Source organism: Aplysia californica, unplaced genomic scaffold (assembly GCF_000002075.1).
Source record: "Aplysia californica isolate F4 #8 unplaced genomic scaffold, AplCal3.0 scaffold00733, whole genome shotgun sequence".
Taxonomy (NCBI): Eukaryota; Metazoa; Mollusca; class Gastropoda; order Aplysiida; family Aplysiidae; genus Aplysia; species Aplysia californica.
The window spans coordinates 64,390-78,254 of NW_004798003.1; the positions used below are offsets into that span (position 1 = coordinate 64,390).

The 13,865-nt window shown below is 43.1% G+C and overlaps 1 protein-coding gene across 1 annotated transcript in view; it reads left to right on the forward strand.

Moving 5' to 3' along the window:
* The window catches only part of LOC101849005 (run domain Beclin-1-interacting and cysteine-rich domain-containing protein), a gene marked incomplete in the record, with an annotated part of 71,666 nt that overhangs the window by 14,240 nt on the left and 43,561 nt on the right, over nucleotides 1–13,865 (forward strand). The window contains 3 exon segments of the mRNA XM_035972535.1: nucleotides 3,194–3,300; nucleotides 7,776–7,950; nucleotides 9,162–10,610. Of these exon segments, the coding sequence (XP_035828428.1) occupies nucleotides 3,194–3,300; nucleotides 7,776–7,950; nucleotides 9,162–10,610 (1,731 nt within the window).

The following is a 13,865-nucleotide window of genomic DNA, read 5'->3' on the forward strand; positions in this document are numbered from 1 at the left end:
TTATTATGTAGGTGTTTCACACCCCCATCGACACATTAGAACGTTCAGGAGGTGGGCTTCGACCCTGCCTGTCTCTTTCAACACCTCTAATCTTGGGCACCTACATTATGATCTTATTGTGTTGTATGTTCCGTGAAACTCTTACTGTGGGTGGTTGGCGGGTTCTCTGGTGTGGTTTGCTTCTTCTTTCCTATGAAATATCTATCGTCCTTATCTTTGCTTCTTCTTTCCTATGAAATATCTATCGTCCTTATCTCGCCTTTTTCCCGGCATTAAATTAACATTATTATGTCAATGTAGTTCTCTTTACTCAAACAAACTGACCAAAAAAAAAAAATGATATAAAAATCGTCATGGCCTTAACACAGTTGAGTGTGTCAATTAGTTATCAGCGTTTTGAGACAACTAAAAAAAAAGACCGTTTTTTACCTAAGTCAACCTTATGACATTTAATTGGATTTTTAGAACACTAAACAAACTACTGCTATATCGAGGAAACAAAACAAATAAAAGACATTAAAAAAAAAATCGTACCAGTAACTAGAAACCTGAAGAACAAAAAAAATTATATAGACAATTGAGTTACTGGTGTTGCTTGGCGGGTGTTTCTATGTGGTTTGCTCCGTCTTTCCTATTAAACAACTATCGTCTTTATCTCTCCTGCTTCTTTTTTGTGTTTGTTTCACTCTTACTTCTAGTCTTCAGTTATTAAATTATCTTATTGTGTTTCAAGTAAATGACCTATAATATTATTGTGTTTCAAGTGCCATTAAACTCTTAACTAAAACAAAATACATCATAGTCAAAATTCAGACCTATCTCTGACTGAGCATTTACTACTAATAATAATAAATGACATTTATATAGCGCTCAACCCCGAATAAAGTACACAGGCTCTGAGCGCTTTACAATACAGTACAACATACAACAGTAACATGAAACGTTGTGTTGGTTCTGACTAAAGAAAATTATTCCAAATATTCATCTTATTAATTTAAAAACAGAAACGACTTCAGCTGACATTTGAATGAATCAAAATCGTATAATAAGACTAGTAAAAAAACAAAAAACAAGTTTGATATTCTTGTTTGTTGCTCTGTGTTATGGAAAGGACAAGAAGAAAAAAAAAATGATATGTTATATTCTAGGTCCATTGTCTCAACTGAACTCAGTATGTAGAAATGGACAATGGGTGGTTGGCGGGTGCTCTTGTGTGGTTTGCTCTTTCTTTCCTATTAAACAACTATCGTCTTTATCTCTCCTCCTTCTTTTTTTGTGTTTGTTACTCTCTTGTTACACCTATAGTCTTCGTATGACCTAATTGTGTTGCAAGTGCCGTAAAATTATTACTAAAACTAAAAAAAACTCTCTCGTAACACTTCTAATCTTCGGCGCTTACACGATCTTATTGTGTTGCAAGGGCCGTAAAACCTTTACTACAACTAAACAAACTATTAAACCAATATACACCCCCCCTCCCCCCACCCCCCAAAATGAAAATGCAAGAAGCAAAAAAGAACCCCAACAAATAAATAAACAAAACAATTCTGTGGACCGCTAGCATGTCCATGTGCGTCTGTTTACTCAAACTGTAATTTGAAAATGAAAATAATAATCATTATAATAATAATGGTAATAATAATAACAATAATAAATATAATAATAGTAATAATAATAATAATCAATATAATGATAGTAATAATAATAAATATAATAATGGTAATATTAATGATGATAATAATAATGATAAGATAATGAGGTAAATATGTGAATTAAACTGTCATTTGTCGTTGAGTCCTTGCCCTAAGATGTTCGCTCATTGAGCATGAGTTGTCCGTATGTCCGTGTGTGGATCTCCGGCTTATCAGCCACCTGTCACTCTCTCCCCCCCCCTTTCCCCTCCCCTCTACCCCCCTCTCCCCTCCCCTCTCCCCTCCCCTCTCCCCCCCACCCCCTCACCCCCCAGTAGGGTAAAGCGGGCTAGAATGGGGTCACACACCTGTAGCCATGTGGTGGCTTCATCAGGATAATACATGTGACCAGTGGCTAGCCACGCTTTTCGTCTCGTGATGGTGGAGGGTCCAGTGCGCCGTGCCTTTGATACAGTCGAAACCGTTTAACCCTTCACGTGTCAACACCTGATGATTAAATCGGCCGTGTGGGTTATACCTTGGTGTAGCGGTTAATTTAATCGGCTGCAATTTTAATCGTCATTTCGGTTTGTTTATTCTGTTTTTCAAACATTTCAACGTGGGTGGTTGGCGGGTGCTCTGGTGTGGTTTGCTTTTTCTTTCCTATGAAACATCTATCGTCCTTATCTCCCCTTTTTCTTTTTTCTGTTTGCTACTCTCTTGTCTCTTGTAACACCTCTTTTCTTCTGGCGCTCATATGACCTTATGCAGTTGCGAGCGCCGTAAAACCTCTACTAAAACTAAAAAGGTGGTCAATAGACCCGCTGATTGTCTTATACAGGTGGCCGTTTAACCAGGTCTGACTGTACTTGCCAGCCAGACCCTGAATTTACCCACCTTTACGTCATGGAAACATTTGGAATTGCCGAAGACTCAGTTACCCCCCCGTCCTAGGGTGTGGTTTGCTCCTTTATCAAACATCTATCATCTATCGTCTTGATCTCTAGTCATTTTTGTGTGTTTGTTACTCTCTTGCAACTCCTCTTATCTTCGGCACTTATATGATCTTAATGTGTTACAAGTGCCATAGAATGCTTACTAACACTAAAACTAAAACTCAAATCTTCGGTAGTAATGTGCTATGCCCTAATTGTGTTGCAAGTGCCGTAACACTCATTACTGAGATTACAACTGAAATCATCACAGTTGTATGATATGCCCTAATTGTGTTGTAAGTGTCTTAAAACTCTTTACTAAAACTGTAAAAATCTCTGTCTGTCCGTCTGTGTGTGTGGGGTGGTTAGCGGGTGCTCTGGTGTGGTTTGCTCCTTCTTTCCTATCCAAACATCTATCGTCCTTATCTCCCCTTCTTCTTTTTTATATTTGTTAATCTCTTGTAACACCTCTAATCTTCTGGCGCTCATATATGACCTTATGCATGTGCGAGCGCCGTAAAACCCTCTACTATAAAAAAAGGAGGGCAGTAAAACCTCTACTAAAACTAGAATGTAAACTAAAACTATAATTTTAAAATCTCTATCTGTCTGTCTGTGTGTCCCCAGACGATGCGTTCCTTCGCCAGGAGGAGTATGTTGCAGCCATGAGGATCTGCTTCCGGGCCATAGAGCTCAACAAACCTGCGCTGCTCTCCGACATCAACCCACAGCTGGTAAGTAGTGCTGGCAGCCGGCAGCTGGCAGCTGGGAGATTTGTAGCTCATCGTCCATCTTAACTCCGTTCTGTGATGCGTTGTCGATGATGTTTTATGTTTTATATTTTATGTTTTATGCCCTCCTGGCAACTGACGCAGTTTTTATAAATCTGTCCCCGTCGTTTTATGCAAGAAAAATTCTGAAATCATGCAAACAGCCCAAAAATCTGAAATTATGCGATTATTCTGTTAATTTTAACAAAGAATGATAAAGTAAAATAATAAGAAATTATGCAAAAAATGATCAAATTTTGCTAAGTTATGCGGGGTGCATAAAACCACGGGGACAGGCTGGCAGCCAGGAGATTTGTAGCTCGTCGTCCGTCGTTACTCCGTTCTGTGATGCGTTGTCGATGATGTTTTATGTTTTATTTTTTATGTTTTATGCCCTCCTGGCCACCGACGCAGTTTTTTTTAATAGGCGTGTACTGCTTCAACCCTGCCAGTGAGGGTCAACAGAGTTCTTAGAATGGGTTGATTCTTTATTTCTCCTTTTCTTTCTTTCTCTGTCTGTCTGTCTGTCTGTCTGTCTGTCTGTCTGTCTGTCTGTCTGTCTGTCTCTCTTTCTCTCTCTGTCTCTCTCTCTCTCTCTCTCTTTCACTCTCTGTCTCTCTCTCTCTCTTTCACTCTCTGTCTCTCTCTCTCTCTCACTCTCTGTCTCTCTCTGTCTCTCTTTCTCTTTTAGTCTCTTTTTGTGTCTTTTTCTGCCTCTTATTTCCTTTCACTTTTTCTTTCTCTCCCTTTCTCCTCCTTCCTTCTCTTTCTTTCTTTTGCTCACTGTCTTTCTTTCTCTCTCCTCTTTCTCTTGCTTCCTTTCTTTCTCTTGCTCCTCTGTCAGTATCCCCCTTGCCACTCCCTCTTACTCTCTCTCTCTCTCTTTCTCTCTTCACCCTCTTTCCGCTTTCGATCTCTTTCTCTCCCCTTCTCTTTCTCTTTTTCTCCCTCTGCCCCCCCCCCCTCTCTCTGTTCCTCTCCTTCTCTCTGTTCCTCTCTCTCTTCTCCCTCTCGTTTTCATCACACCAACCATGGACATGCAGGTGCTCTGGTGTGGTCTGCTCTTTCTTTCCTTGCAAATTATCTATCGTCCTTATATATCTCTCTCCTCCTTTTATTAGTTTGTTACTTTCGTGTAACATCTCTTACTCTTCAGCACTTCTATTACCTTATTGTGTTGCAAGTGATGTAAAACTCTTACTAAAAGAAAAAAGAAAACTGCCTAAAAGACAAGGGCAGTCATTGTCATCATGAGCCATGAGCCATCAGGGCCTGGCAAGTGTTCGAAACTTGGGGGCTGAAAACACCACCAGCTTTTGGTGTAGCGATTGAGCGCTACGGTGTCGCATGCTGGAGACCCAAGTTCGATTCCCGCGTGGAGAGAATTTTAATTTGGTGTTTCCGTCTTTGTACTGACTAGAAACTTGTATCCCTCTCAGCGCGAGTTGGCCTTAATAGGCAGAGTCAGTGCGGCGTGTCTTCTAAATTATCTAAATTTTGTGGATAGGGGTGGTGTCAAAAAAACCCACCTGCATGTGAAAAATGGGTTGGGCTGAAAATTACTTTATTTTAATTGTAATGTAAAAAGCTGCTGCAATTAGATTAGAGAGAGGGAATGTTGACATTATGAGTCATCTGGATGTGAGTAATATATTGTGAGGTTCTCGGGAGGAAATGGAGGGGGGGGGGGGGGGGGGAAGACACAAGAGAATAATGATGTCGTAGTTGTGATGGGAAAATTCCTAACATTTAAAAAAGAGAGAGAGAGAGAGAGTGAGTGAGAGAGAGAGAGAGAGAGAGAGAGAGAGAGAGAGAGAGAGTGTAAGTGTTGGGGGGAGAGTTAAGAGGGAGGGGGGGGAGTTGCCGTGCACCAGTGATTCCACCCAGCTGCTGTCGTTGTCGTGTCTGGTCTGCGGGTGGGTGTGTCGTTGGGTGTGTCAACCTGGGGCATTGCGTCGGCTTGCTCTTTATCATTGTGTCAGTCTGCTCTCCCTGGAAGAAGATGAAAGAAAATTGGAAGAAAGAACAGGCGTACTTCGATTGTCCTGGCAAGATTTTTTGTTGTTTTGTGTTTTCTGTTGTGAATACAAAGGTTTTTATAATATAAAATAAATGGTCACTTTTAAGGACAAGCGGGATATCCCGAAAAAGGCTGTTTTGAGAAAATCGAAGGTAAAGTTTTTGCCCCTTGTTCAGTTTCTTTAACAGACAAGGAGCGTTTTCTCTTTATCTAAACAAATATACACACCACTGAAACCAAACTTCTCCTATAGGTAGGGCAATGCCCTTTTTTGGTGTAGGTCAAGATTTCTGGAAACCCCCGAAATCTGGGTTAGCCCGCCTTGTCCTTAAAAGCGACCATAAATGAGAGTAAAATGAAAGATGGAACAGACCCCTTTTCTTGGTTCAAGTAAATGTTTGTATTTTTCCATTCCTGTTTTGGTCTTTGTTTTAGTAAGAGTTTTACAACACTTGCAACACAATTTGGTCATGTAAGTGCCTAAGATTGAAGGTTGTACGCCTACAAGACAGAAACGAAACTCAAGAAAAGGAGGAGGAGAGAAATAAGAACGATGGAAGTTTGATAGGAACGAAGGAGCAAACCACATCCGAGTACCCGGCAACTACCCAGCCTCTCTTCCAACTCTTTTTTTTTTTCTGCTGTTAATATGAGAACCTTTCAGTTGGTGGTTGGCGGGTATCTATCGTCCTTATCTCCCCGTCTTCTTTTTTATGTTTGTTACTCTCTTGTAGCACCTCTAATTTTCTGGCGCTCATATGACCTTATGCACTTGCAAGCGCCGTTTAACCTCTACTAAAACTAAACTGAGAACCTTTCATAACATACGTGACATAGATCTACTGTACGTAAAACACATAGCTAAGCAAAACTTTGATGTTATACAATGAAACACATTGCTAAGCAGAAGTGCAATCGACTCGTGTTCAGATATGTCAAGCTGACTACCAGAGTGCACAAGGCTGTGTATGTATATGAACAGATGGAACTGGATCGAGTGAGATAGATGTCATCGTATCAATTTCACGCATACTAATTTCCACCGGTTTTGCATACGATAATGCCTTTTATGACTGAGTGGGTTTGATGGTGCTCTCGCAGTCGGTAATGAAAGGGCTTTCTAATGTGTGCTCTTGTGGATGTGTCTAACTGTGGCGCAGTGCTTTTTTTATTTTCGCTGTTAAGATTTCGCCTCTTTGTTCTAGCTTTCGGGGGGTTGTTTGAAAAAAAAATTCTGGAAGATTCTTTTATGGAAACGTGTGATATTCCAGAACTTCAGGGTTCTGTTGATGACCTCAAAGCGTAAGTCTTGGATTTTTTTTGTGTGGGCGAGTTAAGGTTGTTTTTTTTTCTTTTTTTGTGTTTAGACGTTAGTTTTCTTGAAATTGTCCATCGTATTGTGGTGTAATGCTTCTGTAGATTAAGCTTCTTTGGTACAGGTCGAATTTGTTAAAATTCTCCATGTCATCGGGATTTTTCGGTGAAATATTATATTAATTGTATGTACATTTTAGCTTTATTGACTTTGGTGAGATTTTCTCTGATATTTCATTGTCTTAATAAGCTCTGTAGATTTTCTATGGACTAATGTTGCACCCTATTTAAATGTCCTTGATACGATCAATTTTTTATAGTGTATTGGTTGCTGTTTTATTTTCGTGTTACTTGGGTGGATGGTTGGCAGGTGCTCTGGTGTGGTTTGTTTCTTCTTTCCTATCAAACATCTATCACCCTTTAATGTCTCCTCTTTCCTTGTTGTGTTTGTTACTCTCTTGTAACACCTAATATTCTGCACTTTTATTACCTTATTGTGTTGCAAGTGCCGTAAAACTTTTACTAAAACGATAAAACCAGACATTGAGTGGGATACATCATCCCAGTAGACAGATGGAGTTTCTCTATAAATGAAATAACTCCTTTCGGGATCAGCAGTCATTGCTCCATCAATAATAATGGAGATTATGATTTTGTCTTCTCAAAAGACATTTTGGCTTCCAGCGTCTGTGGTGTAATGGTTAGGCACTTTGCTATAGCTCGCAGAGTACCTGAATTCAGTTCTCGTGTGAGAAGAATTTCTATTGAGTATCTCGGGTCTTTCTGCTGGGATGTAGTGTCCCCTCAGTGTAGAGTGGCAGGATCGAAGCTCACCTCCTAAATGATCTGAAATGTGTTGATGGGGGCATAAAAATTCCTACTTTTAAAAACAAAACACAAAAAGGAAGAAAAAAAACTCATAAAAACCAAAAAAAGAACCCCCTCTCCTTCCAAAAAAAGAAAGGACCCCCCCCCAAAAAAAACCCCCAACAAAACAAACAAAAACCACAACTAAAAAACAAAGGGAAAAAAACATTCCCCGCAAAAAAAGCAAAACAAAGCCAAAAAAAACCCCAACCCAAAACATTTTTCTTTCTGTCCACAGCTGCGATCAGATCGTCTGCCCGGGTCGCACCCACGTAGCTCCTCCCTGCCCCTCAGACAGCAGTCGCGAGCCGACGGCAAGTCCTCCTTTGTGCACCACCAACATTCCTTCCCCTGCCCGGGGTCCGAACCCACACGCTACAGCATGGGCAACAGGCTGAGTACGCGGCTGGAGGGTGAGTTGTGGGGATTGTTCACCGTTCAACAGTTTTGTTTTGTTTGTTTGTTTGTTTAAGTGAACATTTGTTTTTTGGTGGGGTTTTTTTATGTAGTAGTTTTTACACCTTCATTGGTACAATTTAGATAATAAGTGGGTGGTTGGTGGGTGCTCTGGTGTGGTTTTCTCCTTCTTTCCTATCAAACATCTATCATCCTGATCTCTCCTCCTTATTTTTGTGTTTATTACTGTCTTGTAACACCTCTAATCTTCGGCACTTATAATATGACCTTATTGTGTTGCAAGTGCCGTAAAACTCGTACTAAAAAAAACTAGATAATTAAGGCATGTCTGTCAGGGCCTGCGGCATTAACAGGGTATACCCAGTAGAAAGATCGAAATACTTGATAAAAAGTCTTCCCTCTCAGGAATGGAACTTGGGTCTCTTGGTGCGACTGCAATGAACCTAATTACTACATCACAAGTGCTGATTTGGTTGAGTAAAGGGAAGGTCCAACTTTGATGGCCATTTTCTCACTAAATTTACCTCTGAGACTAAGGCGACCCCCACCTTCTTCGATCGCTGACTTGCATCTGAGATAAAAATGGATATTTTTTTCATCAAAAGCAAGGCAAATGGACAGGCTTTTAGTTGATACCAATAACTCTATATGCCCCCAAATTGATTCATCGTGTTGTGGCACATATTGTAGTGAATGGCGCTGTCCTAGACATCTGCATGTCTAAGACTACTGTTTTTCTCCTCGAAAGCATATTGATATGTGTGTCATTGATAATTTATGCTGTTGGGGTTTAAAAAATTTCTCTCACAATTATAAAATTCTTATGCTTTATGTGATATGGGCCTGTGGTCTTAAATATTGAATAGAATACCTTCTTGCCACTTTGTAAAGAAGCTGAAATTGTATTGAAAGCCCTGTAAAGTTATCATGAAAAAAAAGGCATTTCACTACCTCAGAATTACAAAGTTCTATCTGACATTTTGGGCCATTTTGAGTTACTAAAACCATGAGAACAAATGTTCTTTTTGCTCTATCAAAATCGTAAGAATATTTAGAGTTGTTATCAATATATTCAAAGAATTGCATTCGAAAAAGTTTGACATGTTGTGAAACTCAAAAAGGATTTGTTTAAGGCCTATCCTTGCTCACAGCAAGCTCCGTGCGCACTACGATCTTTAATATCTCTCCCCCCCCCCCCCCTGAACAGTGTCATACACAGGTCTGGAGTTCAGCTCCACCCAGTCATTGGCCTTTGACCCTGCCCTCTCGGGTTTATTCGGCCCCATCAACCAGAAGTCGCCCTCTGACCCCTACTTCCTCACCTCTGCCTTGACCGCTCCTCCGACCAGCGCTGGGGTCTTCTCCTCGACCGGTCGGGATCAGGACACGGCTGAGAGCGTTGAGCAGACGGAGCCATCGTCTAGTGATGGCGGCCTACTCCACCCCAACTCCACAGCCGTCCCACCCTCCTCCTCTTCCACCTCCTCATGTGGAGCCCTCCAACCTCCCTCCTCTTCCTCCGCCTCCTCATCCGAGATGCCTCAAGCGGGCTCCAACTCCAGTTTTGAGGACGTGACGAATGAAGCGGTCAAACTTCTGCAACAAGGAAGTGGTCAGGGTGGAGCTAGTGACTCTCACCAGCCCTCAGTACATTCCTCAGAACAAAACGAACCCCACGAGGAATCCAGCACATTATCTGCGGCGTCTGCACATTCCAGTTTCTCAGAGGTCGGTTCCGACAGTTTAGTTTCAACGAGCATAGTGTCAGAACTGGGTCAAGGTGCTGGATTCGAACAGCAGCCGTCTGAGCACGTCAGTACGTCCCGATCAAATTCTCTGATTTCCGTGGGAATTGATGCGGAGGCTCTGAACCACGGTCTTGTGAATGAACCGTTGACAGCTTCAAAAGTTTCTAACCTCGGTCCTCTTTCAAATGGGGATGGAACCTCTGCCTTAGGGAATGACTCGCAGTCAGAACATACGACGAACAAAGTGTATTTCTCTCACGGGCAGCGTGCCAGCGTACCCTCAGTCTTTCCAGGTATTTCCGACACTTCTGCCTTCCAGCACGACGGAAGTGAAACGAAACTAGCAGCAGTGAAATCAGATCCGAACCTAGCCTCCCGGGGTGACTCCCGGCTTTCTCAGAGAAGCAAACTGTCTGTCCCGTCGGCGGTCGGGCTGAGCCCTCTATCTATGGACACGGCCAGCGACTTGTACCAGACGACCTCACCTGCCGCCACCCCCTCACCGTCGCCGGGCGCTCTAAGCGACCGGAGTTCCCTCAGGTCGTCGGGTCTCGTCTACATCCCCCCACCTCTGAGCAGAGGCACGTCCCTGGAGCGAGGGCTATCCCTCCAATCTGACATCAGCAGCAATTCTTCCGGACCGGGGGGTTCGAACACAGGTTCTTCCACCAGCAAAGCGGCCCACCCGCCACCCACGACCGCGACCCGCCGAATGGGCCACAAGCGTTGGGTCTCAGACACTAGCGTCATCCAGTTACAGTCTCCGGGGGAGGCCAGAGCTGTTGAAGCGGAGCCGGCCACTCGCACCACGCCCACCAACGGGCGCGGTCAGCGGGCCAGTGAGTCGGACACGGCTTCGGTACAGCCGGTTGGTGGGCACAGGAGCTCCGGGAACCGACGTACCAGGGGTGAGTACTCAGTGTTTTGTCAGTGCTCATCATCATCACTGCCTTTCTCACCCTGCATCAGGGTATAGGCCATGAACAAACACCTTCTCACCCTGCATCAGGGTATAGGCCATGAACAAACACTTTCTCACCCTCCATCAGGGTATAGGCCATGAACAAACACTTTCTCACCCTCCATCAGGGTATAGGCCATGAACAAACACTTTCTCACCCTGCATCAGGGTATAGGCCATGAACAAACACTTTCTCACCCTGCATCAGGGTATAGGCCATGAACAAACACTTTCTCACCCTCCATCAGGGTATAGGCCATGAACAAACACCTTCTCACTCTGCATCAGGGTATAGGCCATGAACAAACACTTTCTCACCCTCCATCAGGGTATAGGCCATGAACAAACACTTTCTCACCCTCCATCAGGGTATAGGCCATGAACAAACACTTTCTCACCCTGCATCAGGGTATAGGCCATGAACAAACACTTTCTCACCCTCCATCAGGGTATAGGCCATGAACAAACACTTTCTCACCCTCCATCAGGGTATAGGCCATGAACAAACACCTTCTCACCCTGCATCAGGGTATAGGCCATGAACAAACACTTTCTCACCCTCCATCAGGGTATAGGCCATGAACAAACACCTTCTCACCCTCCATCAGGGTATAGGCCATGAACAAACACTTTCTCACCCTTTCCTATCCTAGGCTGGCCTCTTCATGTTATTCCATGTCTTCCCGCAATTATTTAGTCCTGCTGGTGCAGAAGCTCCTCTGTCTCCCAAGATCCAAAAATCAACTGTCTATTCATTCGTGTTTCTGTAACGGGAATTGAACTCGGGTTTCCTGAGTTGGACAGCGAAATGCCTAACTGCTACACCACAGACACTGGTTGTCACAGTGTGTTTGTGGCGCCAGTGAATTATGGTTAAAGGTTTAAGTGTAGATAAATTACACTCAACTCCCCCCCCCCCTTTCCAGTGGACCGAGGGACATAAAGAGAGAAAGGAAATAAGAGAGAGATAGAAAGAGGGAGAGGGAGAGAGCCAGAGAGAGAGACGCGAGCCAGAGAAAGAGAGGGGGAGAGAGAGAGAGAGAGAGAGAGAGAGAGAGAGAGAAAGAAAGACACACACACACAGAGACACAGAGAGAGACTCAGAGAGAGAGAGCAAGAGAGAGACAGATAGGAGAGAGCGAGCAAGAGAGAGAGAGAAAGCGAGAGAGAGAGAAACAGATAGAGAGAGAGAGAGACAGATAGAGAGAGCGAGCAAGAGAGAGAGAGAGAGCGAGAGAGAGAGAGACTGAGAGAGAGAGAGAGAGACACTGAGAGAGAGAGACAGACAGACAGAGAGTGACCAGCAGTAAAGTATCAGATATCGTTGTCACGCCTCTGGACACGTGCTGTCCGACCCCTCACCAAAACACACGCGCGCAAACGTGTGTATGTATTTGTTGAAACTACTCAAACTGTCACCTTATATAAGACACACGCATAATATTGTTATAACTACTCAAACGGTCATCTGTATGATACAAACACATGATATTGTTGAAACGGACTTGAGACGGTCACGTGTATAGGACAATCAGTCTTACAAACATTCACCTGTATAAAACAATCACCTGTACAAACGGCCACCTGTATAAGACAATCACCTGTACAAACGGCCATCTGTATAAGACTATGTCCTGTACAAATGGCCACCTGTATAAGGCAATCACCTGTACAAACGGCCACCGGTATAAGACTATCACCTGTACAAACGGTCACCTGTATAAGACAATAACCTGTACAAACGGCCTCCTGTATAAGGCATTCACCTGTTTAAATGACCACATGTATAAGACAATCAACTGTTCAATCGCTGGTGGTTGGAGGGCGCTACTGGTAGGTCCCACCTCTTTACTCTCCACCTGTTGTTACTGTCTTACTTTTTCCCTGCACGAAATGACTGTTATAGTGTCGATGAACTTCTCTTTTCTCAAACAAGCAAACAAACCCTCTAAAACACCCAACCCTGCCCCCCCCCCCCCCCCAAGTGGATTTTTTACATTATTATTATAATGACCGGAGTGGCTACTCGCCCGATGTCGGATGGCTAGCGTCAGGATACTCGCCCGATATCGGGTGACTAGCGCCAGGCTACACGCCCGATCTAGGATTTCTGGGCATGTTCGAGGTGGACCATACCATACATTAGAGTATGTTATAACTCTACAACGGTTTGAAGACTGAAGCCTAGCTCATTACTCTATTCTCTCTTCCACCTCAAGTTATTGCATGCATCCACGAGTAAGAGTGGCGTCAAGTAGAAGAAAGTACTGGTGTCAAAATAAAAGGAAAAAAACCCAACACATTTATTAATAGATTCAGTCAGACATGTACTACGGGCAGGGCAGCACAGGTTTTTAACTCCAGATTATGAGATCAGTTTACAGAAAAGGACCTTACCGCCACCCGGGCAAAATTCAAAATTTCCTACCAAACTGAAAATATTAGGTGTGTCCCGCGACCTCATGTGACATTATGCAGTTGCGAGCGCCGTAAAACACTTTACAAAAACAAACAAAAAAGGACCTTACATTATTGATTCTCTTTTCACAACACGAGTTTGGTTATTTTTTTCTCTATTATGTGTGGCCTGAATAAGGTTTGGTGGGGGTTCGCGTTATGTATTAATTTATATTACAGGCCATGTCATACATGTGGCTTTTTCTTTATATTATTTTTTTAAAAAGACTTCCCCCACCGACCTAACGTTTCTCCCAGTTTATCAGTGGCATTTACTGGATCTATTGACACCAAATATGATGGGATATTCATTCTCTTCCTCCCTTCATACCTCTGCAAAGAGAACAGTTCCTCAGAAAGACGAACTTTTAGGAAAGGCTCATAGATCTCTATAGATTTAATAGTCTTGTCAGATTGTTACTGGTTACATTTTCTAACGTGAAAGTTTGACTCTGATTGCAATTATCTGACCAAATTGACGTTATTATAATACACGTCATGTATGAAGATTGGACTGGCCATACTGTGTACAATAATGACTGTATTGCACCTGGTCAGCTTGTGTACCGACGTAGAGAGAAAACGACTGGAATCAATATTTCTAATAACAAACTCTCCCCCCCGCCCCCCTTTCTCTCTCTCTCTCTGTCTCTCTCTCTTTCTCTCTTTCTCTCTCTTTCTCTCCCTCTCTCTTTCTAGTTCTCACTCTCTCTTTTTCTTTCCCCTCCTCCTCCTCCTCTCTCTC